The sequence below is a fragment of the Lissotriton vulgaris genome, chromosome 10 (assembly GCF_964263255.1).
Source record: "Lissotriton vulgaris chromosome 10, aLisVul1.2, whole genome shotgun sequence".
Classification (NCBI taxonomy): Eukaryota; Metazoa; Chordata; class Amphibia; order Caudata; family Salamandridae; genus Lissotriton; species Lissotriton vulgaris.
Genome location: NC_141698.1, coordinates 981663579 through 981690764, shown reverse-complemented (window position 1 = coordinate 981690764; position 27186 = coordinate 981663579). Strand labels below are relative to the sequence as shown.

General features: G+C 39.8%; 1 protein-coding gene across 1 annotated transcript in view; it reads right to left on the bottom strand.

The window, feature by feature from the left end:
* THSD7A (thrombospondin type 1 domain containing 7A) overlaps window positions 1-27186 on the bottom strand; it is a 959544-nt gene that overhangs the window by 426024 nt on the left and 506334 nt on the right. The window contains exon 5 of the mRNA XM_086941983.1: window positions 21805-21873. Coding sequence (XP_086798109.1) covers window positions 21805-21873 — 69 coding nt within the window. The remainder of the gene's footprint in view (window positions 1-21804; window positions 21874-27186) is intronic.

Genomic DNA, 27186 nt, shown 5'->3' with positions numbered 1-27186 from the left:
CCTTGCCTTACTCTGAGTGAAAGAGGCACTGCATGGGTTTTGCTGTGGTTGTTCCAACTCAACGCCCATGGGATTTGACCCTGCCTCTGATTTACAACATCAGGTAAACCTGGGGCAGTGCTAAAACCTTGTGCCTCCCCAAAGGAAGCATAATGAGGAATAACATATATTTCTCCATGTTTTTCCTCTTTCCATATGTGCTGCATTATGCAGCACACGTAGAACAAGGAAAACAACTCTTGTGATTATTTTTGTGTAGGAGGCACAAAAATAAATCGTGCCAGCAACACAGACAACCTTTACACCATGGTGAAAGGGTGCATGCTTTTGCGCATGTTTGCAAAATGTGCTCTGGCTCAAAAGAAAGGAGTGTATCATATCTTGTAAATAGGGTGCATTCCTGACCTTTCCAATTGGTGTATAGCAGAACGGCAAAATGATTTGCGACACTGCCCTACACCAACTCTTTATAAATGTGACCCGCTGTTTTAAAGAAATGTAACGGTAAATATGGGATTTCGTCATTTGAGGTGTAGTACTTCATTAATGAGGGCTAACATAGTTAAAAAGAGAGACCATTTACTAAATCCAGTATCCCCTTTTCACATCTTTTTACTCAGGCTACTCATCTTTAATGTCGCTTAACACCTGTCTGATTTTAAAATATTAACAATTGTAATCAGACAGAAAAATTAAGGTCTTATTTTAAAACACAATGATAATTGTAAAGATTACTGTTTTTCGAATTTAAATATGTAACTTAAAGATATGGAATGGAATATGTTCAGGGACTCTTTGATTCCAGGAACTTGTAGTAGCAGATATCAGATTTTTAAATATTCAAGCTTTTGTACAGGAAAGGGAAAGATTCTGAAGTTACCTTCTAGGGTTATAGATTGGTGATTATCAATGAGGGAGAAGGCTGATGAACAAGACAGGATCATTCTTTGCTGCAACCCGCTGACCAAAGAATATTATGCATGTTTAAAATCCATAAACTAAGCACAGCTCCTGGACTGGACAGCTGCAAGCCTTTGCTTCTGAGGCATCCACATTTCAGGTGCCTATTTGCCAAAACCTTACATCATATTAGCATGTATGTAAAGACATTTTTTATATAAGTTTTATCTTTGGACAAATCCTAAGAAAAAGAACAGGGAGTAGATGTTGGTTATTGGCCTTTTGTCTCAGAATATTGACAGTCCTTAACTTGTTATGTATGTTGATAATTAACTTCTTGTTGCGCATAGTTGATGCTTGGGTTTGATGAGCAGCGAACCACAATGGTTCTCTTTATGGATATATTTATATATGAGACAAAAGGAAACTTGCACATTACCCTGGAGAAGGGAGGAAAAGGGTCCAGGGATATCAGATTGGTAATGTCTTGCATTTACTCCTTACTGGCTGCTTTTGCCTTAAAGTAAAATCAAGCTCCATTTTGTGAAGAACAGAGTAATTTAGCTGAGGATGTTTTATTTCTCCAGATGAAGGGACTACGGTATGCTACATCTGCAGCTCTACCAGAGAAATTGGAATAGCATGCTTTTCTTCTAGTCCTGCAAAACAGCTCTTGAGCGGGGATTCCTGCTGTGCACTAATTAGATAGAGTAAAAATAAAGCAGATAGTTCACACAGCAGGGGTGGAAGGTTTTGAGCTTTGCTGAAATTGGAGAGCTTTTATTTGAGCTGTTTCCCATTGGTGCTTTTTTACATTCATCCATTCTTTCACTCACATGTAAGATTAATTAATTTCATTATTATTCATTGGTCATGATGGAAATTGACATCTTTAAATACAGGTATCCATTTAGTAAAATGAATGGATTATCTGCACTCAAAGAAAGCAACAGAAATTAAAGGGATTCATTAGGTATTTGACCTTTATGCCATTGACCAATGTTTCCAAGTGGGTCCAATATTAAGATCATATTAGGTGTGTCTAAGTGATCGAGACCGTACGTTTCTAATTTTCTATACAGTTTCTTGGTTTGCCATAGGCTTGTCTTCAAAAGTACAAACATTTGGAAAAATGCTCATTTTATGTTGGGTTATTACTTAAGAGGGGTATTACCCCACTCAAATAATAAACTTTATTATATGGATGAACCACCAAAGTTGTTTAATAAATGTATGCTTAACCCTCTAGTAGCTTGGCACAAAGGCTGTCAGGTTTAATCTAGAGACAATGTGGAAAGTATTTATTCAGTACTCAAACAGTTATGAAGTGAAAACACAGCACAAGAAAAATACCAAACCAATCTAGCTAAATGGAATAAACTTCAAGTAAAATGACACTAAAACGACAAAAATTCAATCAGTAGAACTAGAGTTATGAATTTTTACAGGTCCAAATAAAATTAGCACCAAAAAGCACTAAGTGGCAATTGTGTTTAGCTGGTCATGGTGGACCGAGTCAAACTCGCAACTTGAGGCCAACCACGATGGAGTGTGAGTTGAATACAGGGACCAGTTTCATTCTACTGAAAATGTTACTTTCCTTAAGTCAAAGTCTACTTGGGGAGCTGCAGCAGAGTTTCACAATGGCGGTCAACACAAGGAGTTCAGTACTGGTGCGAGTAGCAGGTCGGGCATATCGGACAGTCATTACTTAGTGCAAAGAGTTGGTTGTTGTTGGGGATTTGCACCGGCAGGCATCATTGACAGTCACTGGGTGATATAAGGAGTCCATTCACAGTTGTGAAGAGGCAAAAAGCTTCTGGATGTTAACCTGTAGCTCAGAACCTCTGGGTTTGAGGCAGGTGGAGCACCCTCTGATGCCAGCCATGTGTCTAGGACCTGGAAGGGGACCTCCTGGGAATCAGGACTCACTCCAAGGGAGGCCAGCAGCAGGGCTCAGGCATGTCCAGTTAGTGATGATCAGCTAAGCACTTACGAGAGCCTCTGGAAGCTTGTCACTGTAGCTCAAACAGGAGGCCAGCCACCTGGCCCTTGGAGTCACTTCTAGGAAGCCTGTGTACAAGGCAAGCAGGTACCATCTTCCTTTCTTTAGATTGTAGGGTCGTGCCAGTAATATATGCACCTCCAGGCGCACTGGGTAATAAGGTGGCGGCGCGATGGACCCAGGGCGTTGTGGTCTCCCTTGCCGAGGGTCATCTAGTGTCTCCCACGCTGCGGGGCTCCTGCCTGTAATTTATGCGCTTCCAGGCGTGCTGGGTAACAAGGTGGCAACGCAAAGGACCCTGGCATTGTGGTCTCCCTTGCCGTGGGTCAGCCGGTGTCACACATGCTGTGGGGCTCCTGCCAGTAATTTATGCACCTCCAGGCACGCTGGGTAACAAGGTGGTGGTGTGATAGACCCTGGGCGTTGTGGTCTCCCTTGCCGTGGGTCAGCCGGTGTCTCCCCACTTTTATTCAGTCCATAGCCGAATTTCTTCAAAAGCAACACGTTGATGCTTGACTCAGCATAAAGAATCAGGTAACAATTGTATTTTCATTTCCCAATGCATTTCGGGCTGGAATCTGCCCTTCGTCAGTGGAATCTCTAACATTAAATTTCACTACAAGTATCGACAAAGTATCAAACTCAAGCAGCATTAATCATGCTTAAATGTTATGACGCTCATTCAGGAGAACAAGCGGGGCTCCAATTGTAACACTATTATATAAGACTTGAAAGAACCATGAAAGAAAAACATGAAAAAAGAAGCATGAAAAAGAAGAAGAAAAGCCTGAAGAGAAGTGAGAGACAATACGGTTCTAGGTGCTGAAATGTGCTCTATAAAGTTTTTATAGCGTACACCAGCTCGGGGTCGAGAGTATTCGGTGTATTGCATACTTGGCATTTTTTAAGGTACTTCCTCTTCGATCGACTCGTCATTGAAGGGTGCACAGAGTTACTTTTGGACTTCACGATCACTGCTTTTTTTAATTGAATATTTATGTTTGAAGTAACAGTCATGTTGTGCAGTTGGCACTATCTTAAGCACTTTCTACTACAGGCTAGGCGCACATTTCAGCTCCTAGAACCATATTGCCTCTTACTTCACTTCAAGCTTTTCTTCTTCTTTTCAATGCTTCTTTTTTTCATGTTTTTCTTTCATGGTTTGCGTTACTTTTCCATACCCACCAACGCTTATAAAAATGCAAATCCCCAAACAGTTTTAGCATTAGGTGTGCATTAAAAAAAAGTAATGCTAACCCAACACTAAACCCTTGTGAATCTGGGCCTAAGTCTCAAGGTAAAATCTAGGACTGGGTTGAACATGATAGGGGTACCTGAACTGTGCTCCATTGTGATCAGTGCTAAGTTGTGCCTAGGTTTTGATCTACGGAGACCAGTTGACTGCTTTAAAAAATCACCTCCCTTTCCTCTTAATGGATGTTTGCTGTTTTAGTTTCCTTTTGCTCATTAAATTATTCTCTATTTTTAAAAAGTGGAGTGAGATTGTATATTGTGTTTCTATTGTGTTATGCTTTTATCTGTTTTGGTACGTCTAAATACTTTACACATTTTTTAAGTAAAGTCTTTCTGCTCGGTGCCATAGCTACCAGGGGTTGAGATCTGGATTATATTAGTGAAACCTTGAGTGGACTCAGCAAAATAGTACTGACTTTACTTGTGGTCGTCTCCCATCAACCCCAACTAATGATCCACCTTCTTACAAATAGTATGTTCAAATATTGTGCACTTTGAGCACAATTATTTGGTATCATTGGTGTATGAGAGTGCTTGTAGCCCAAAGTCCTGCTAGTGGGGATACATATAAATTGAATAATGTAGGACTCAGGGAAGATCCCTGAGGAATCTCACATAGCAAAGCAAATGAGCTTGACATGAATTTGGTAATAGTCATAATCTGTGATATATCTGTAAGAAAAGATCTTACAAGAATAGTGCTATGCCTTTAATTCTACTTCACCGCACCACTCACCCTCGACGCTAGCAATTATATCCTACTTGGAGCTCTTACCTTCCACCTAGAAGACCACGCCAACCCCAACTCAAAAGCATTAATAGAAGACCTTGGAAGCCTGCACTTCCTCCAACAAATAAAGGAACCTACTCAAATTGTTGAACACCTTCGCCACCATATTTTCACCACTTTTGAAAACATCTGAGTCAAAGATCCAAGACCAGCCTCATGGACAGATCATGCCCTCAGGAAGTTCAGCATCCTAGTTCCAGTTCAGTGCGCACACACCGCACCACCATACCAGCATGCCAAAACTGGAGCAGTATCACTGACAAGTACTGGAACACCCCTCTCAACACCCACTGACCCAAACACGCCAACAGCGTGCCGAAAGCCATCAAGAATTTTAACAATTGCTTGTCAAAAGCAGATAGACTTATCCCAAAGGCAATGTGTAAAGTATTTGTACTCAAAACACACAGCAGTACAGAGATAACACCGCAAATGGACACCACACCAGTTTAAAAAAAGAAAGTATCTTTTTTTTTAGTGTGTGTTCAATAAGTTTATTACATTTTAAGAAGTATAAAAAAAATAGTTATATACAATATAAAGTGATACAATCAAAATCCACTGGAACATTAGTTAGGTTTGAATCAACTACAAATAATTCCCGCAAGTAATACAAGGGTGAAATAGAAGAAATCTATAAGGGGAATGTCAGTGAACCACAATATCCGTAAATGGTATCACTTTTATGAATGAAAGAAGCAAAAAGAGAGAAAAAGGAAAATAGGAAAGAAGAAGAAAAATAGGAAAGAAGACAGCAAGAAGAAGGAAAGAAAATACAAGGGGGGAAAGGAAAAAAAGAAAGGGAAAGGAAGGATCTACTGTCGTACTACAAAAACACACTACCCAAATAACAAACAGCAATCAGTTAGATGACCCAAAAGCATACTGGGCAACCAAACCCTTCGAAGCCAAATCCATATAAGCGTCTAGGGCTCTCCAGACATTACTAGAGATAGTAGGGGCAAGACGAGCCACATCAACTGAAATATGTGCACTTCGTAGAAACGAAACCCATGCCCACCATGTATGATATGATACGGAAGAAAAAGTCTTCCATTCCATAAGAATTACCTTAACAGCAACTGTCAATAAAAGATCCAGCAATTGCAAATCTAAGGTACAAAAGGCAAAGGCACTCGAGAGGCTAATGGGCCCAAAAGGACCATAGAAAAGGAATGCTGAAAATCAGTATTAAAAATTAAAATAAGATGTTTATTTATGAGATCCCAGAAGGGCTGTAAAAGAGAACATGTAAAAAACATATGCAGATAATCACCAGTAGCCAGACCACAGCTCCAACAGAGATCATCATCTTTCAAATTTAGTGAATGTAGAGGCCAATGGAGAAGATTGATACAGAAAGATTTAGATTGGGCTAAGGAAGGAGTGATCTTATCCCGTAGAGAAAACTTCCCGATCAACTGCCAGGTTTCTGGCGAAATATGCTCAGTAAGATCATTATCAAAATGATGTAACCATTTTTGTTGAGTAACAGTGTGTAAGGCAGATGAAGTAGAAGACAAAAATTTATAAATTTTAGAAGCCACATGACCAGATTTTAGCCACAAGGAAAATAACATAATAGTGGGAGGGTTGGGCTCCAGGCGAACTTTAGAAAGAGCTACTTTAATATTTAGAAAGGTATAGAAATCCAAATTGGAGAGCGAGAACTGTTGAGCTAAGGAGGAGAAGGGTAACGGATCATTATTGGAGTCATATAGATGACGAACTAACGACACTCCTTTAGAAGTCAAGTAAAGGCTCAACACGGGATCAATAATACATTTTATTCTAGGATTACACCACAAAGAAGACCTCCTTGATTTATGAATCGGGGTAGTTACATTCTTATGCACCGCCCTAACTGCTGCAATAGTATCCAAGATAATCGAGCGGGAAAAAGGAATAGATAAAGTGGATGTGGATAAAAAGAAAGAAGTTGGTAAAGGAGATGAGAGATACTGCTCAATGAACACCCAGGAAGGCGTGTGATCGGGGATAGAGGAAAACCATAAAGCACCTTGGGAAGCTAAAAAAGCCACCTGGTATTTCTCCCAATCAGGAAAATTACAGTCACCCATCTCATAAGATTTCCTCAAGGACTTATACGCAATTCAAGCCCTCTTGTCGCTCCAGAGAAACGTAGAAGTAACAGAGTCAATCTCACGAAAAAAGGAAGAGGACAATTTCACCGGAAGCTTAGAAGAAACAAAGTTAATAATAGGAGTAATCATCATTTTTAAAGTTTGGATACGACCCCACCAAGAAATATGTTTAGGGGACTAGGTATCTAAAAGTTAACGAACTTTGAGTAAAGTTTGCACCTCATTATATGCCACTGTATCATAGAGAGTACTACAAAACCAAATCCCTAGATACTTGAGATGTTTAGATTGCCACTTAAAGCCAGCGGCACCCATATGCGCTGGGAAACAATAAGCATTTAGAGGGAACATCTCAGTCTTATCCCTGTTAAGAGTATAACCAGAGACCTTGGAAAAACTAGCAATAATATCTTGAAGCTCAAGAATAGCGGAAACAATATCATCTGAAAAAATAAGAACATAATCCGCGTAAGCCGCTGTTTTTATACAATGCGGACCAAAAGTGAACCCTTTGATGTCCGGATGGAGATTAATTAGTCTAAGAAGAGGGTCAATAACTAATAAAAACAAAAGCGGGGATAGGGGACATCCATGACGGGTACCTTGACGAAGATTGAAAAACTCAGAGGTAGCCCCATTGACTCGGATGTTCGATCTCGGCTGGGTATATAAGGACATAACCATATTAACAAAAGAATCACCAAAATTATGTGCACAAAGAACAGCATGGAGAAAAGGCCAAGAAACCTTATCAAAAGACTTCTTGGCATCCAAGGCTAGGGCAGCAGCTGGAAGCGATGACCGCTTAGCCGTACTTAGAATATGACAGAAAGTACGGATATTATCTCTAGCAAGCCTACCCTTCACGAACCCCGTTTGAGATGAATGAACTAAAGAAGGAATATAGGATTCTAGCTATTTAGCAAGAATCTTGGCAAAGATTTTAACCTCTATAATAAGAAGGGAGATAGGGCGAAAGTTTTTGGGGTCTGAGGCATCTTTTCCTTCTTTTGGAAGTACTACAATAGTAGCATCCACCGCAGTACCCGAAACCGCGCCGTTGTGAATAAACACATCAAAAACAGCTTTAAGATGAGGAACCATAGACGAAAGAAAGGTTTTGTAAAATAGAATCGGAAATCCATCCGATCCAGGAGCTTTACCAGACCGAGTAGACTTGATAGCATGTATGATTTCATCAGATGTGATTGGGCCACCCAATTTCTCACCATCCGCAATAGATACAGATTGAAGAGGTCTAGTTTTTAAAAATTCTTGGCAAGCTTCAAAGGACGACTGATTAGTGGGGGTATAGAGAGAACTATAAAAATCCCGGAACACCTCAAGAATTTCCGTAGTCTGAAATGTTTTAATACCAGATCTGTCAGTAATAGAAGAGATTTAAGAGGATTTAAAACTAGACTCCGGATATTTCAAAGTCGCAGCTAGAATCTTACCAGCCCGATTCTTCAAGAGTAATCGTTTGGATTTCTGGGCCTGAACCCCGATATGAGCCCGCTTGGTAACGATAGTGTTGTAAGAATATTTCAAAGTTTTAATGGATTGCAACAGATGTTTATCATTTGTACGTCGAAAAGAAGACTCCTGCTGTTTAATACTATCTGCTAACTCGGCGAATTCCCTTTTGATGTTAGCATTTCTTTTCGCCATGACTTTAATAATGTGTCCCCGGAGTGTAGCCTTAAAAGCATCCCATAAAACTACCGGAGAACTAACTGGACCCTCATTATCAGAAAATAAATGTTCAATCTCATCATTTAGATTCTGAACTTGAGCATCATCGTGGAGAACTTCAGTATTTAATCTCCAAGAGGAAGGTTTTCTCTTAAGAACTAGACTTAGGAGAGAAGAAGAAACAGCCGTGTGATCAGAGATAAGAATAGGGTGAATGTATGGAGAAGAGGAAATAAAGTATCTTTATCTAAACTCAACAAGACCAAATCGACAAAAAACTAACATACAAGTATTACTATAATGACTTTAAAAAGGTTTTAAACAACTGGGTCCATTGAAAACTATAGATGTGTGATTTCTCTCAAAGTACCTGTTGTTGCGACAAAATTCACAAGGCCAAACGACCGCAGCGATGGGAGGCATTGAAAAACAAAGAAATGTGTTGTTTCCTGAGATCTTGATGATGCAATTCAACAGTTCTGCTACACTCAGGAGAGCAGTGCGTCGGGTCCGGTCTATAGAGGGAAAACAATGCATCGATTCTGAGGGGACTCTGATCCCCAGGTGACGTGTCTGGAAAACTTGCCGCACATTTACAGTGTGTGGAATTCCGGGATGCGCCGGCAGTTGATGTGACCACACAAGCGGCACTGCATCGCTTTGTTCAGCTGTGACCCCTCGATGCGTTGGTTGTTGCAGTGGCCAGAGGCACTGCGTCAGTTTTAGCAGTGGCACAGAAATGCATGAAGATTCTTCTTGCACTGCGTTGCTGCGTCGGGAAAACTGCTGCACGAAGAGCGATGTGTTGTTTTCTCGTAGTTTCATTTATTTTCCAGCTCCCACCAGCAGAAACAGCTGTTAGAGGCCAAGACAGTCACAGGCACCTCCTGGCATGTCAGAACTTGAAGTTCAGGGGAGCTTGGGGTAAAGTATTTGTGTCCCTGAGACTGCAAAACAGCAGACAAGCTCTATTCAAGCCCTTTGAGATCTTCTTCAAGCAGTGGACAAAGCTCACAACAAAGTCATTCACCTTTCCTTGGCAGAAACAGCCACTGCAGGCCAAACCCAGACATACAGCAAAGGGACAGTACTTCTCAGTTTCTCCAGCTTTTCTCCTTGGCAAAGGTTCCTCTTGATTCCAGAAGTAGTCTAAAGTTCAGGGGCTTTAGATCTAATACTTATTCCCCAAAATGCCTTTGTTCTCCTTGTGCAAGGGTCTCTAAGCCCAGTCCAAACTAGTTCTGTCCTCACTGGTGCAGTATGACCACAGGGATTGGAGACATTTTTGTGCAAGGGAGACAGGCCCTGTTCAGAAGCAAGGAAATCTACTCCCACTACTCTAAATTTAGCCTGCGCCTAATCAGCCCAACCTGAGTCATCTAGGAAGGGCCAGGCACACCTCAAAACCCCCCCAACCCCAGTGGCTGTCTACAGTGAATGCACATCCCCAGCCCTGTCACTCTAAAACAAGACAGTCAATACACAAACAGGCAGAGGCGCACAGAATGGTTAAACAAGAAAATGTTAACTTTCTAAAAGTGGCATTTTCAAACACACAATTTAAAAACCATCTTTACTAAAAGATGTGTTATTAAATCTGAGTTCAGAGACCCTAAACTTTATTTCTCTATCTTGTTACAAAGGGAAGTTATATTTATAAAATGTTATAAATAAACTCCTATTTGTCCTATAGGGCAATATAGCCTTCCAATAGGGAAAAGCAAAATTGGCAGTATTTCACTATCAGGACACATGACACACACCAGTACATGTCCTACATTTCACATCCACTGCATCCTGCCAGGGGGAGTTACCTTGGGTCTACCATAGGGGGTGCCTTACACGTAAGAAAAGGGAAGGTTATGGCCTGGCAAGTGGGTGCACTTGCCAAGTCAACATGGCAGTTAACAACTGCGCAGAGGCACTTCAGTGGCAGGCCTGAGTAATGTTTTCACAGCTACTCATGTAGATGGCACAATCAGTGCTGCAGGTCCACTAGTAGCATTTGATTAAAAGGCCCTGGTACACTTCAGTGCACTTTGCTATGGACTTACCAGTAAATCAAATATGCCAATCAGGAACAACCAATTGTAACAACAATTTTCATAGAGAGCAATTGCACTTTGACACTGTGCCCAATGCATCTAAGCCAGCAAAAACGTAATCCAGCACAGCATAAAAAATACAGGCGCCAGAGGCAAAAATGTCAGAGGAAACAATGTCAAAGATGCCTCCTGTGCTGACTCATAGCCCTATTCAAACACAGCAAAACTACAAGATCTAGAGCCTTGCCAGTTGGCATATGGAAGAACTCAGTTTGATGATATACGTCTGCAAAATACAGGAGCGCAAACAGAAAATGAGCCAAGACATTGCAGACAGGAGTATGTACAAACCACCCTGAGACACTTCCACCAATGATCTGGACCACCAAATGTGCTGCTCTGACAGACTGAATGAGTTCCATAACTAACAGAAGCAAAGACATTTTTATCTTTGTAAAGGATTTCACCTCACTGCTAGTTGCAAGATCGCCATCCCCTCAGAAGAAACCGCAACCATCAACTAGTCCACCCACTCAGGGAAGATCGATTGGACCCCTGCCCCATCACACCTACTCGCAAGGACTGCAATCCATCAGCACCATGCTCACATCCATTTTCTAAATACCTCCCCTGTTCTGTGACCTTCTCAGATGCCTGGAAACACGCAACTGTCCCTGATCACTGAAGAAACTCCCTAAGGAAACTTCAATGCTCACCAACTACAAACCGATCTGCCTGCTACCAATTCCAGCCAATGTCTTAGAAAAAAACATCAACAGATGCCTTACCAAATACCTCAACAACCAGCAACTTCTCAAAACCATACAATCCAGTTTCATATCCACCCACAGCATGGTAAATGCCCTCATCCCTACCACAGATTACATCTGTATGACTATGGACTGAGGAGGCACAGCGGACCTCATTGACCTGGACCTGTCTTCAGCAGTTGAGACGGTTCCCCCACCTCATCCTCATCCAATGCCTCCGGCCAATAAAAGGCAAGGATAGGCACTCCAATGGATCTGCTCTTTCCTGACAAGAAGGGCTGAGTCAGTTAGCATGGCACCGAGCATCTCAGATGTCCAGGACTTCATTTGTGTAGTTCCGCAAGGATCATCCCGCAGCTCGACCCACTTCAACGCATACATGATCCCTCCAGCCTGCCTGCATCATCCACTAACATGACATTAACGTCAGCTCCTATGCCTACGAACACAGCTCATTCTCTCTCTCAAGGACAAGATGCCCAGTACACGGATCAAGTTCAATGCCTACATGTCTGAAATCGCCCACTGAATGAAGACCAACTGTCTGAAGCTGAACACCGACAAGGCCGAAATCATGATCTTCAGGGAGAGCACTTCAGTGTGGGAGTGCTCCAAGTGGCCAACAGAGCTAGGACTAACACACTCCCCCACCACACATGCCAAGAAGCTCAGGATCATCATCAACAGCAAACTTGAAATGACCACCAAAGTCATTACTGTCACAGCCTTATGATTCCATACCACACAGGGCCCAATTCAGAAAGGTTTTCAAAAGCCAGACTTAAACTTCGAAAAACACCATGTTTGCATCATACATTACTCAAGGTTCATAGAGAACAGTCTTTGGTACCTTTCTCTCAAAAACATTACTTCGTGTTCGTCAAGGCAGCAGAGGCCTCTAGAAGAGGCCACGCAAAAGGCGGCCAAGCAATCCTTCTAAGAGAAGAGATAGATTGGGATCTAGAGGAAATTGAGCTTTCTCTGCCAAATGTGCAATGTATAAATATTAGGTGCCGGAAGGAAAGATTGGAACCGCTTTCAAATCTCTTACTTTTTAATGTTTACTTCCCGCCAGGACCCTCAAAAGATCATCTCTTGACAAAAGCATTCAAGAAAATTTAATCTATAATAGAAGCAAAGGGATATCCAATGATGATAATGGCTGGGGATTTTAATGGAAACATTTCTAATGTTTTAGTTAACAACATGGGAAAACATCCTCAAGAAGAAGTCTGCTCTATTCTAACTCCAGTATTTCCGGATAATATAAAAGCAGATAGAAGGGGGAAAATGCTCCTGTCATATATCAATAAAATTAACGGTATTATCTTAAACGGGAGATTTGATGGAGATATACCGGCGGCATACACTAGACTGGGTTCCAATAAGCCTTCAATTATAGATTATATTATTTGTAGTTTTGATCTGTTTTCGAAGGTCCAATCATTTTCCACTCAATCTACACATGAAAGTGACCATGACTTTATAGAAATAGACGTATTTACACAGCATACATCTTCATGGTCCCTACACTCTCTGGAGGGTCAGGCAAGTGTAAATCATAAAACAGGAAATATCTATTGGAATTCGATAGCAATTAGTAAAATAAACCATACAATCTCTCAAATACTGTTAACAACTGCAAATAGAGAAGACAACCCAATAAACAGATTTGAAGCTACAATACAGTCCATTGTTACATCTCTTCCAGCCAATTCATCAACACGAATAAAAGGTAGAACACATCAAAAAGGAAAACAAGCTGACTTTAACTCTCGAGAACTAAATAAATTGATTAGAAATCAATTTCGATCCTTTTGCGCTATAAGACAAGGGAAAATCAGGAAATTGAAAAAACATTACCAATGGAGAAAAGATAAGCTCTAAGAGATCGTGCCTGGATCGATATCCAATTTGCAGTAAAACATAAGAAAACTCAAATGTTCTGAAAAATTATTTCTGAACAAATGGGGATGCGTAAATCAATTCAAGCTACACCAGTATCATCAACAGACTGGGAAAAGCATATTCTCAGGCTTTATAAACCTAATTACCAGAACCAGACCGTTCCCAGACAGCAAAAAGCACAGAAGAGTCAAGGCGACCAGGTTTAATGAAAATTACAGCCACGCAAATATTAGCTTTCATATCCTCTGCTAGGTCTTCTGAGGTGATGGGCCGGGATAGAATCCCGATCAAAGTCCTACAAAATAATGCAGACGACTGGGGAAAATTCTTAGCCCCACTATTCCAATATTGTCTGAAGAGTGGGGAAATACCAGAATCTTGGCGGGGGAGTGTGGTGGTCCCTCTCCTGAAAAAAGGCTCAAGAACAAATCCTGCAAATTACAGACAAATAGTGCTATTAGATGCTACTGGCAAGATTTTTGCAGCTTGTGTCCTGGAACATTTAAGAGACTGGGCTTTTTCGAATAAAGTGATTCCTATGTTTCAGGCTGGGTTTCGTCCAAAGCATTCAACATTGGACAACATCGCTGTGTTTCAAACAGTTCTTGACAAATATGTTAGGACTAATTCTCGAATTCTGCATTGTGTATTTATAGACTTTTCAACTGCATTTGACAGTGTAGATAGATCAATTCTATGGAGAAAGTTGGAGGATCTGGGGATTCCTACAGATCTTTTAACAATAATAATCTCTCTCCAAACGGCAACATGGTGTAGAGTACAAATGGGGGGAGAAAAGGGACTAACCAATCTATTCCCCACGAAGAATGTCTTGAAACAAGGATGTATGTTAGCTCCTTTACTATTCTCCATTTATATTAGTGATTTACCAGGGCGCTTCTCCCAAATTAAAAACTATTCACCAAAATGATCTCAAATTGACATACACTGTTTAATGTATGCTGATGATATTGTGATATTTGACCAAACCCCAATAGGCTTCCAAAGAAACTTGAATGAACTAAATCAATATGTAACTGAAAACTATCTGGTGCCAAATATCTCTAAAACTAAAGCTCTCTCTTTTAGTGGTAGAAGGAATCCTCTATCTTATGTCTGGTCATTAGGAGGCAAACCAATAGAGACAGTAAAAGAGTATGTCTATCTGGGCCGCATCTTTACGTATAATCTACAAGATGCAGCCCACCTCCAACATTTAAGCCAGATGGCAGACTCCCATGTTGGAGCTTTAAAACATCTATATCGCTCTACAGGAAATAGACATTTTATACTGATGCTGGAAGTCTATGGTATGAAAATTCCGCCAATTCTATCATACGCCATGGAATATATACAAATTAAAACATGGCAAGACATAAAAGAAAAGGTGGGCATCGTACTCCGAAAACTGGTAAACGTGTCTCATTCGGTGCAAGTTCAAGTTCTTCGCCTTGAGTTATCATTAGCGGGAGTTTTCGCCCGAGTAATCTCTAACATCATAATGTGGGCGTATAATCTCCTACATGCAGAACCAAATACATTAAGACACTTATTAAAATTGGAAACTTTTAGAGAAGAATCATCTGGGAATACTTTTAATAGGAATTTGAAAAAAGCTATTGAGATTTCACAGTGCACGTTAGCACTGTTACAGGTGTGGTCGCGAGCGCACCTGAAGCTCTTTTTATAACATATGGTCCCTAGAATCAGTTATGAAAAGGACAAAGAATGTTGCAGCCAGTTAAAACATTGCAAATTGTTCACAGAAAATATAGAATTTAAAACCCAAGCTCCGTATCTAGGATTTCAATTAGAACATGGGGTAAGGCGCTGTATCCTACTCTTACGTAAGGGTATATTCCCGTTAGAAACAGTCTTAGCTAGTTGGAACAGTACAAATAATTCTAAAGGCATATGTGAACTATGCCATGGTGGACGACAAGATCTGCTCCACGTTTTATTAATTTGTCCTAATCCAAGTATGGTAGAGGTTCGACAATGATATATAACTCCAATTCAATTAAAGCATAATGCTTGTTTCTCAAATTAATTAGTCTTGCTGTGTAATTTTCCAGTTGATGAATTTGTATGTTATAACCTGTATAAGTTTTTTTTTTATTTTTTAAAGCTGTTTTAAAGGTAAAATGCAAAATTTTAATATACTTATACAATGAAACGCTGTATAAGCAGTCTAAAACATATCGTCATTTTGCCATCTTAGAAAGAGTTTTAAAACTGTTAATTTAATTTACTAATCATAATTTTACCTTGTATTTGTTGATCTCAGTCAAGGTCTGAATCAAATCACATAAAATTGAAAAATTGAAATTGAATTGAGTAGGCATGCTAGGCCCTAAGATAGGCTAGACTCACATCTGCTCAGCACCAGGATACCCTCCAGGGAGACAGTGCACTCTACAAATCTGCGTAACATAACATAACATGGCACCTTTGCCTTTGTCCATATGGCTTTTATTACACCCCTCCTTCATTTGTTTCTTCTTTTTGTCTACCCAAATGATTTAGCATTATCTCTATTTTCCCAAGCAGCTTAAATCATTGCTACAGGATGTGTCTAGTAGGTGTGTGCTTCAGTGTCCACAGATGTCTCTCATTTGCAACCACACTGACATCTCCACTCAAGAACGTATCCAAGAGCCCACAGAAACAACAGAGCAAACTGGACTGGAATATGTTTCCAATCTTACACCCCAAATGCTCTTCTTTCGGTCACCTTTTACTCGCTCTGATGTTGACATTCTAATTAGTTCGCGTTTTGCTGACTGCAATCTTCTATCTGCTGATTAGCTAAATTCTCCAGGATGCAGAGGTTTTACTGGACACAGAACTCTTAATCAGACCTAAAGCCAAACTAACTCAAGACCCTCTTTTAGCTATATAGTTAAGATAGTATCAGCAATGCCATGTTGGATTTCTACATAAATTGATTTTTTAACAAGATTGCTGAATTCTGAAGATTTCATTTCAATTTCTGAAAAGCATTGAATGATGGAACCAAACTTAAATTTACACCACGTGAGACTGGAAATGAAAATAGACAAATTAACAATCAAATCATGAAAATTGAAAGTGAAACACCGTACTTAGGTTAGGAGAACATAGTTGAACACACAGGGCCCAATTCAGAAAGGTTTTCAAAAGCCAGACTTAAACTTCGAAAAACACCATGTTTGCATCATACATTACTCAAGGTTCATTGAGAACAGTCAGGTAATGAACATGTGTTAAGAGTACATAAGTGGGTATAATGAATGCACCTCTTAAGTATTGGTACACTACACACACACACTAGTACATTTTGAACAAAGGTGCACTCACAGAAGTGTTAGGGTAAAGGAAAGAACAATTTGATGCAAACTAGGTGAACAACTACAAAGCTTTAACCTTTTGAGTATTGAAATTTACTGAGAAAATGCAATTCCCAAAAATACGTGGGTACCTAAATGACCCCCAAGTTGATTTGGCTCAAATATAGCCGAAATTGTGGAAAGTGTATCAGTCTTCTGAAAGAAGTGTTTGATGGTCTATCAAGTGTACATAAAACACAAAACAAACAAAAGAAAACACACAAAATAAATGAAAACATGATAGTTAAACCTGACATCCTTGCAGTGGTTTCCCCTGACTTTTGTCTCCTGACCTCCTGTTTTGCTGACTTCTTTTTTGCTGGGTTTAGGAATCTGGGCCCTTTAACACTGTTAACCAGTGCTAAAGTGCATATGCTCTGTACTCTAAACATGGTAACATTGGTTTATCCATGATTGTCATATTTAATTTGCTCATAAGTCACCAGTAAAGTGTACTATATGTACCCAAGGCCTGTAAATTAAATTATACTAGTGGGCCTGTAGCACTAATTTTGCCACGGACTCATTAGCCCTCTACACATGGCTCAGCCCTGCCACTGCAGAGCCTGTAGGTGTAGTTCAGAACTGCAATTTTGACCTGGCAAGTTAAACGACTTTCCAGCCCCAAACCGTCATTATGATTACACGTAAGTCACATGGGCAGGGTGCAGTGTATTTAAAACGCACAACACATACTTTACCACACTGCATATTGCTTGTTGCTTTAAGCCAACGTTAGCTCTCCCGGGATCAGAATTCCTTTTCAGGCAACTTTTTGCAATTTCTACTTAAAGTTATTACAATTGTGGCAGAATTAAAGGTAACCCTCCTTGAATCACAGAGAACATAGCTTATAGGGTTGTATGACGTTACAACGCATGCTTTTACCACGCATGCTGTTACAACTCAGGTTTTACTACGCATACCAAACAAACGCATAGCGCTTTGGGGTGCTGGGTAGTGAATAGTTTAATTTACTATTCCAACTCCAGTCCCCGTGGACACTAAGGAAGGTGTTGGATAGTAAATTAAATCTATTCCCTATCCTAGAGCGCCCCCCCAGCGCAATGCGTTGTAATAGTTTTCGTTGTAAAACCTGCATTGTAATAGCACTGCGTGGTAAAAGTTGCGTTGTAAAGGATGTTTCCCAGCTTATAGCACTGAAATCCTGGTCACCTTAGCTGTATAAAATTTATGGAGACGGCGTCTCAAACCAAAAGTTGTGAGGTGTAGCAGAACATGGGCCATCCGTCAAGCCATAACTGAGTGTTGTGTGAGCACCCATCTCTTCTAACAGGACTATGGCATGGAAATTAAGCCAATCACCGGATGCATGCTTTGTAGACTATGGAGTGTGTCAGAAATGCAAAGTACATGATATTAAGGTAAACTATTTGTGTATTTAAACATGCGACGTTTGTAAATTGTGAGCACTAAAATAAAATGTAGGGCCACAAATTTAAATTTGAATTGTGTAATGTGTATTTTTTTTTATCCTCCGGAGAGTTTCATTGGTCAAAAGGTGCATAATCGCACAACTATTTTTTGTCACATTTCCTTTAACACTGGCTATTTCATATTATGTTTTTAATATTTTTTTAATACCACAATTTATTGGAAACCTGTCAGGATTTGAATACTGGTCTTGGTGTAATGTTGTTTAGATATTTCATATTTTCACTGCATACAAGAGTATAACTAAAAAGAAGCATTTATTATGAAAAATACATATATTGTAAACTGCCTCCAATAAAAATACTAAAAAGCAGGCAACGCTTTCAAACAGAATTCAGCTTAAATGCTCACAATATTCACTATAACAATTGCCGATCACGGCTCTGTTTTGAAAGCTACTGTGGGGAAACGCTAATTTACTATTTTTACCTTCTGACGGATGATGCATTTTCAAACGATCCAATTTGACATTCTTAGGTCTGAAGATTGATTGACAATTCATGATTGCAATTTGGAACCTCTCATCTCGTGCTCTAGCCGTGGATTATTCGACGTCACTGATTTTTGCACACTTATCTGAAAGTATTTCACATGGCAAGACCCACGCGCCCCGGTTTAATGACAGCTGTCTCCCAGCTGTAATTTCTAGGCCTGCCACGGCGTATCTTCCCCTGCCAGTCCCATACAGTGCTGTGACTAATGACCAGACAGATCAACTTCGAAGCCTGCCCAGCTGCTGAGCTCAGCAAATAAGCCTCTCTCGTATCTCGTGACAGCTGTTACAGTGGTTTACGGAATTAAGGCCCTCAGGAACCACTTTTAATTTATGCGACAAAGATTGAATCAGCCTGGCACATGCGCGCCCCTCTCATGAGAGGAATCAATGAGGCCTATTGAACAATGGCACGTCACGAGCCGTCTCTGCGAGGGAGACGCAGAGGCCGCGCGGAGTGCCTCTCCTGGCAGCAGCCGGCGCGCGCGCGTGCCCGTCGCCATTAAATGCGCTATAAGCCCAAGCGCAGGGAAACAGATACACATCTCTCCTTCAAATCTCCATCTTCTTTCATCCCCATCAAAGCACAAAAAATAGTTCACAGCCCCCTCCCCCTCACTCTGGCACCTTAGCTCCTCGTCGCATATGGAGCTCTTCCCTTTCAACTGTACCTTTGCTGCAACAAAGGCAGTGATTTCTATCTAGTGCTAAAGATATCCTTTTAAGGTTACGGCTACTTCTTTGAACAGATTCCACGTTCCAGTGGGGTGATGGGGCGGGGGGAGGAGCATGATTTGTTAAATTAATTCTGCCTCAAATTAGGCTTTTTTTGTCTTTATCTTTTTGTCTTTATTCCCCTGCATTGTTTTCCATTCTGTGTTCACTCTTAACCATGCAAAATGTCCCCTTTAGCAGTAAAAAATGTAATGTAGTCGTTAGTTTAACAACTAGTATAATTGTAAGGGGGTGAAGACTTCTGCATATAAAAGGCACAATAGTGATGCTGCACAATTAATATTGTGAACAATTCCCCATCGCCACACACCCTTCTATTTGATGATTAGCCAAATACTCCAGGATGCCGAGGGTTTTCCAGACACAGAATTCCTATTAATCAGACCTAAAGCCAAACTAATTGCAGTACTCTCTGTTAATTAAACAGTTAACACATTATCAGAAATGAGAAAGGTCATGTTTGTGTTCCATATACATTGATTTATTAACGAGATGGATGAATTCCGAGGGTTTCCTTTCAATCTCTGAAAAGCATGATTTTTGTATGTATGTATTTATTTATTTATTTATGTATTTAGTCAATAAAAACCAGTACACAATCATTCATTCCTCACATTTCATACAATTTGATTTAAGTGTCGGTTCCTGACCAGTCTTTTAAAGTAAACCTAAAAACTCCAATTTAAAACGAATATAAAAATGTCATTAATGCAGTTCTTGTGAGGCCTTGACTCGAATGATTGTGCTTTAAAAACGTGCTACTCAGAGCGTAACCATTTCCTCAGGTCTTTGTAGGTCCCGTTACTTAAAGTGCAATAGCTAATGTTTAAAGTGCTATTGTGCTGAAGTATATTTTAATTCGAATGTCTTCCTTCACGTTGTCCCTTGGTTTAAAGTGCGCTATGTTTGTTCTTTTGTTAGCTTTTACAGCACTAATTTCTATTGAATGACTTTCAGTTCTTTTGCTCAGACTAATTATTGTTCTTCCTTTGTACTTACGAACCCTGGGTTAAAGTGTAGATGCTTTATACAAAGACAATAATGTTGCTTTATTCATGTGATAATCTTCTGGTTGTGCTTCCCAGTTGTAGTTCTTTGTTTTAGGTGCTGGTGCCCTAATGTGATTGTTCCAGGGCTTTCATGTTTGCTTTTATGAATTTTACTCACTGTTATATGAGAGGTCTAGAGGAGCCACCCAGCCAATGGATTACCACTTGCCTACATGTTTGTATTTCTAGCTCTCTAAAAATTCTGAAAAGCATGAATGATGGAACCATGCCGAAAATTACACCACATGAGACTTCAAACAAAAATAGACAATTTTAACAACCAAATCACGGAAATTTAAAGTGTAATGCTGTATTTTGGGTCCAATTCAGAAAGGTAATGAAAAGCTAGACTTAGACTAGGAAAAAACACCATGTTTGCATCATACATTACTCATGTAATGTACATGTGTTAAGAGTACTGAAGTGGGTATAATGAATGCTACTCTTAATAATCGGTACACCACACACACACACACACACAAACTTGTACCTTTTTAATAAAGGTGCACTCAGAGGAGTGTCAGGGTGATGAAAAGAACAATTCGATGCAAACTAGGTGAACAACTAGAAAGCTTTAAGCTTTTGAGTTTTGAAATATCCAGAGAAAAATGCACTTCCCAAACATATGTGGGTAACTAAATGACCCTCAAATTGATTTGGCTCAAATATTGCCGAAATTGTAGGAAAGTGTATCAGTCTTCTGAAAGAAGTGTTTGAAGGACTGCCAGGTGTAAACAAAAAAACAAACAAAAAAGTACCAAAAAAAGAAAACACACATTGGAAAAAGAAAACATGATTCCACAAGTTTCCTAACCCTAGGTGTTTAGGAAACTAGCAGGAAGGTTAAGGTTTGTGAACACCAAACAGAAATGCACACACAGTACAACATGTATATATTATGCATGAATTAGTAGGGAATTTCTGTGAATACTAAGAAATAATTGAATTGTGCATAAGCATGGGCGTAAAGTATGCACTGCTCAGTTTACAAGTATAGAGTAAACCTTTGTGAATCGGACCCGCATTCTGTAGAAGGTACACATTATGCAACTCATGTGGCAAGGACAGGCTTTTTGTAATACTTTTTAAAATCAAGAGTATGAGCTATACACAGGATGCACAGCACAGAACGACTACTTTTAGGTCTACTGCTCACAGTTTTCTCTGGGAGGGGCATTTCAGTGCTACCCAATGGCAGCTGAAATGTCAGGAGGATGCTCTGATTCACCTACCTGTGATTTCAAATGTGATTGACAGCAGCGGCGCAGCACTAGACTTCGACACACTCTGAGACTGACTGTCTGAAATAATAGGCAAACAGGGCTATGAGCATGCGAGAGGGACTAGATAGTAATATTTTAAATAGACTCTTCGAGCAAACAGGGAATACAGCAGCACAACTATTGTCACTGGTCGCATTGCATTTCCTGTACGTGTTTGGTACATGCACACACCAGACTAGCTCCACAATAGGCAATTTAACACCTGATCTGCATGAGTCTTCAAAGGGGAGACAAGCAGGGAACCTTTTAAGTAAAGCCAGCTTGCACTTCACTACCCACCTCCAGGGTGGATTGCCAGTGCTCTCTCATGTTTATGCATGCAAAGACTATTTAATCAGCTTTCCTGCCACCCCCTGAGAGTACCCCCTGTTGCCTCTGCATATTCCTGTCACATTCTGATAAGGACACAGTTTTACACCAGTAGAAACAAAACAGGCTTCACAGAGTTAGAGCATCAAGCTACATTTTGGAACCTGAATATATTGCTGCTCACTCTCTCTTTCACTTCCTTTCTTTTTTCTTTCTCTTCTTTTTTCACTTTCTCTCTGTCGCTTACTCTCTATCTTTATGGCTTTTTTTCTTGTTCTGTATTTCTTTCTCCTTGTCTCCAAAACATGTGCTATCTTTCCTTCCCTTTTTTTTCACTCTGTCGCTCTCTTTCACATACACACGCATCCTCCATTTAGCTTTATCACACGTTTTCTCTCTCGTAACCTTTCTCTTATATATTTCCTTTTCTCTGTATATCACACAAAGTAACTCTTAGTGGCCTGCTTTCTTTCTCTCCCCTTCACAGACAACACAGTAAAACTGCAGTTTTCAAATTAAAAACGAAAATCCACAGAAATTTGCAAAGTATGGTTAGGACCAAATTCTATTACTCGGACAAAAGCCATGCAAACCACCTGCAATGCTTTTACCTAAACCCTTAATAAGACATATGCAGTTACAAGTGCCATAAATACATTTACATATTAAATTACGTATCAATTACCATTTAGAAAGCGATGGCTATGAAAAATGTATTATTTATTGGTTTAACTATGTCTTTTCCATTTAAGTGTTGTTATTTACCAGTATTAATGTAGTGAGGTGATGAGCATTGTATTTGTTGTCAACCCCATTGACCACAGCTTTAAAAAATTAAGAGCCTTTGGATTGGCTGGGTATTTTAGTCGTGGACCATGTTTTAACAGGTTCACAGAGCAAACTTTGGTGCTACTGACTTGAAATGAGCAAGTAGGGGCTAAAAGCATCTTTGTAAGTAGGGACCTTTATTTTTAAATGGATATCCACAAATGGTCTGCAATCCTGGGTTTGAGGGATGTATGCACAATAATGGTTCAGATAGCTCTAGCTTTTAACCATGTTTTTTCTGTATCGAAGAGCAAAGAACCATATCGCAATTCAAATGGAAAATCACCTTTTTAGGAGCTCCTTTTAAGTTGAAAGAACATTTCCAAAACTTGACATGAAGGACCTATACTAAATTAAGTTTTTAGGAAAGTTTAACGCTGATTCTTCAAAAGTCCCAAAAGTTATTAAGAAAGCAAAAATGCTTTTCCTATGGAATCCGACTTAAGCATAATGACACTGACATATATATTTATTGTTTTCTCTCAATTCCTCCAACAATTGCTATTTCCACCTCCCTTTCTCACAGCACCCATCCCTCTACCTTTCTGACTTTCTCTCTCTCTCCATGTCTCTCTTTCTCTCTGTTCCTTTCTCTCATTTTCTTTCCCTCTTTCTCTCTCTCTTACTCTGCCTCTTTACCTCTATCACCTTTTCTTTCTCTTTTTTTCTCTCTCTGTCTCACAAAAGCATACAGTACCCTTATTTATGTCCCCCTCTTAGTATATTTTTCTCTGTTTAACCATCCCTACCTATCTTAATTATGCACTCTCTCTTAATCTTTATATCATTATCTATCTTGTTTTCCCCACCAAAAAATAGTTTGGTCCTCTCCTCTCCCCATCTTTATCTGTTTATCCATCTTTTCCATTTTCTATCCTTTTCTTATTTCACATTCTTTCTCTCTCATTATACATACATTTATATACTAATATATAGCTATATGCCTTTATCTTACATTCTTACTGAATCACTCTTTCCTTCTCTATTTCACATTGTGCACCCCTCTTGCTCGCTATCGCCCTTGATCGCTTTTTCACTCCTCCTTTCCCACTGCATCATTCTCTTTCATTTGCATTTTCTCTCTTTTGTTCTCCCCTCTCTCACTGTTTCTATCAGCATTCATCTAATAAAGAACATTTCAGCATTAATTAGTGTAGGCCCAATTCAAGATAGCTGTATTCTTGAATTATATGTGAACTGCCCGATCAAGTGTCTTACATCTTTTACGGAATAGTTTTATTTCTGAGTCTAAAACAATTAATTCCATACTTTTTATTCTCTAGAAAACTGTATTACTGACACATGGAGAACAAATCAGTATAACATTGACATATCATAAGCAATGCCCTCTAAATAGCACCTTTCTGCGAATAGCAATAAATCCACCTTTTCTCATTTGTTGGGGTAGTCCTAGGACATCAGCTTTCTCCTTAATGAATGAATCAAAACTTTTATCCGAACATGAACCTGACTAAATATTAATACTTTTTAATATTCAGTTAGTAGTATTTCAGAGAAACTCACTTTAAGTTTAATATATCCTTGCTTTTAGATGCAGGTAGTTAGGAGGCAACTTTCATTAAGAAAATAAAATAAGCATTATTGAGTTGTTCTGTGGCATTGAATAAAATATTTTTGATAAATAAGTATTTATTAGATTTTTAGGACTGACTTTAGCCAAGACCTTTAAATTTCACTGTACTTCGTTAAAGGGTGTTTGAGCCAGCATTCTACTTTCACTGGTCAGTTATTGACTTTTGTTATGCCCACTACGGCATACAGTGGGGTTAATGGGTCAGCTCACTCCAGCTATTCTCTAACTTCACTGTGAGTCAATGTCTTCTGCCCTCTCAGAAAGAACGCATCCTCATACAATTACGGGGCATATTATCAAGGGGGTTTATCTCCGCTTTTTTGGCTTTAAAAGCCAAGAAAACGGAGATAAAATTATCTCCCTATTACCTAGCTGCTGCTAACACCAGTTAGCGACAGATAGTAGGAGATAGCGACCATCTTGGGCCCCACTTTGCATGTCAGTGATATTTATCACTAATGAGATGCAAAGTGGGCGTGCCAAGATGTTAGAGACTGAAAACAGTCGCTAACATCGCTATCTCCTATTACCAACTTTTGGAGATATTCGCGCTAAGCGGGAATATCTCCAAAAGCTAACACCTGCCCAGAGCAGTTCTTAGCCATGTTATCCAATGGGAGGTGGATAACATGGCTAAGAGCATTAGCTCTCTAATGCATGAATATCGCTGACTTTTCAGCGATATTCATGCTTTGCGGCGATTTTTACCGCATTTGCGTTAAACCTTGGTAATACCAAGGTTTATTTGCGGTAAAAATCGCCGCAGCGCTGCGGTAAATTTTTGTCTCTAACCAAGCAATAGCGATAATTATCGCTATTGCTTGGTAATATGCCCCTTAGTTCCTTATAGTGCAAGAGAGTACTGTAAGAAAATGTCCCTTTTTGCATAGGTCGCCCCATTTTTTTGGCACTGATGCTGTTGGGTTTTGAACTCTGCACACTGTGATACTGCCGTCGAGCCCTGTGTTTTCAGTATTTATTAAAAATCTCATTCTATTATGCATGTCCTTGTTTTCTCTTTTTTAATAATTGGCTCCCCTTGTGGGGGATTGTCTCTTGGTATTGTTATTACCTAAAGTAAAAATAATAAACATTTTTGGTCACAAGAAAACCCCATTCAGTGGAAAAGTTGGATTTTTATAAATATGCAGGAAAAGTAATTAGCACTAGCCTACATGTAACTGACCTATCAGCGGTGCCTTGATGATATGTGAAATGTTGTTCTCAGAGCGGAAACAATAGTGTGGCAACTGGAGCAGAGCAGAATGCTCTGCCTGCATTAATGTGTTGCAGGACAAGAATGTTAAAGGGTTCATGTGATGCTGAGGAGTCAGTCCTGGGTGTTGATGGAGATGTGGATGGAGCGTTATAATGGGATAAACGTATTGAATTATCTCACATGTATGTTGGTGTTTGTGAGCTTCATTAGACTGGTGATAAGCGTGAATCTGGAGGAAAAAACACTTAGTTAAGGCACTGTAACAGTTATTGGCCAATTTTGTTTCTCTTCAGTGATGTTCAGCGTGTGGTACATGTGTTCTCCCTTGCATTATCATTTCATTCACATTTTATTCGCCTTAGTATCAACAGTGTGTTGCATTTTTACTGAATTTATACTGAGTTTACACTGAGTGGCAACATTTTATAAAGAAGAAATACTATCAATCCATTTAGTTGGATAAGCGACTGTGTCAGTTTTTAAATCACATTTGCTTTGACAACTGTTAAATTGGAAGCTTACTGATATCCCACTTATGTTAACAGGGGAAATTCAGGCTTGCCACTTGTGTCTCACCCTGTACACTCAAAGCACACGGCAGGGAAGCGTGTGGGGGAGGAAGTGTTAGCCAAGCATGCATAGTCTTGCACACATGAAGGTGTCATGGAACAGTTGCTGTAATTGTGTGAAGGATCTAGGTGGAGCAATTTCAGCTGCAGCAACACATCTGGTTTAAGGGGGTTCTCTATGTCGCACCCCCTGTAACATAAATGTGACTACTGGAGCGGCTTGACAAAAATATCACTGCAGTGTGTCCTGGTGTTGTTGCCGCTACCACGCTCTACAACAGGAGAAGAGTTGTTCCAGGATAACAAACATTTTGGCATGTTGTTGTACATGGCGATCACTAAACTACTTAAAGGTTAGACTATCACAAAGAGCCACAGGTATGGGAAGATCACTTTAAAAGCCTTTATTCATTCGAGGGGGTCATGCCAAGGGTCATAGAAAAGTGGGTCATTGAACAGATTGCACCATAAAAGATTAACATCTTTTACTCCACTTGAGATCATGATGGAAGAAACATATGATGTGATTGCTCGGATTAATTATGGTAAAGCCAGACAAAATACAGACATGACACTTAACTCTGAAATAGACACAAAAGTAGCCCTGATATGCTGTTTTACATAGAAATAAATAGAGCACAAATGACTAAAATGTGGATTCCAAGTGTAAGTTGACTAACCTTCTGTGTGGCAACATGGCCATAAAAAGCTACAAGAGTCCTTTTTCCTAGAGTGAACAGTTGAGCAGTGGGAAAGCATTCATAAATATCGAGAAATAATGTTAATTAATGTGCAAATCCAATGAGTCTTAA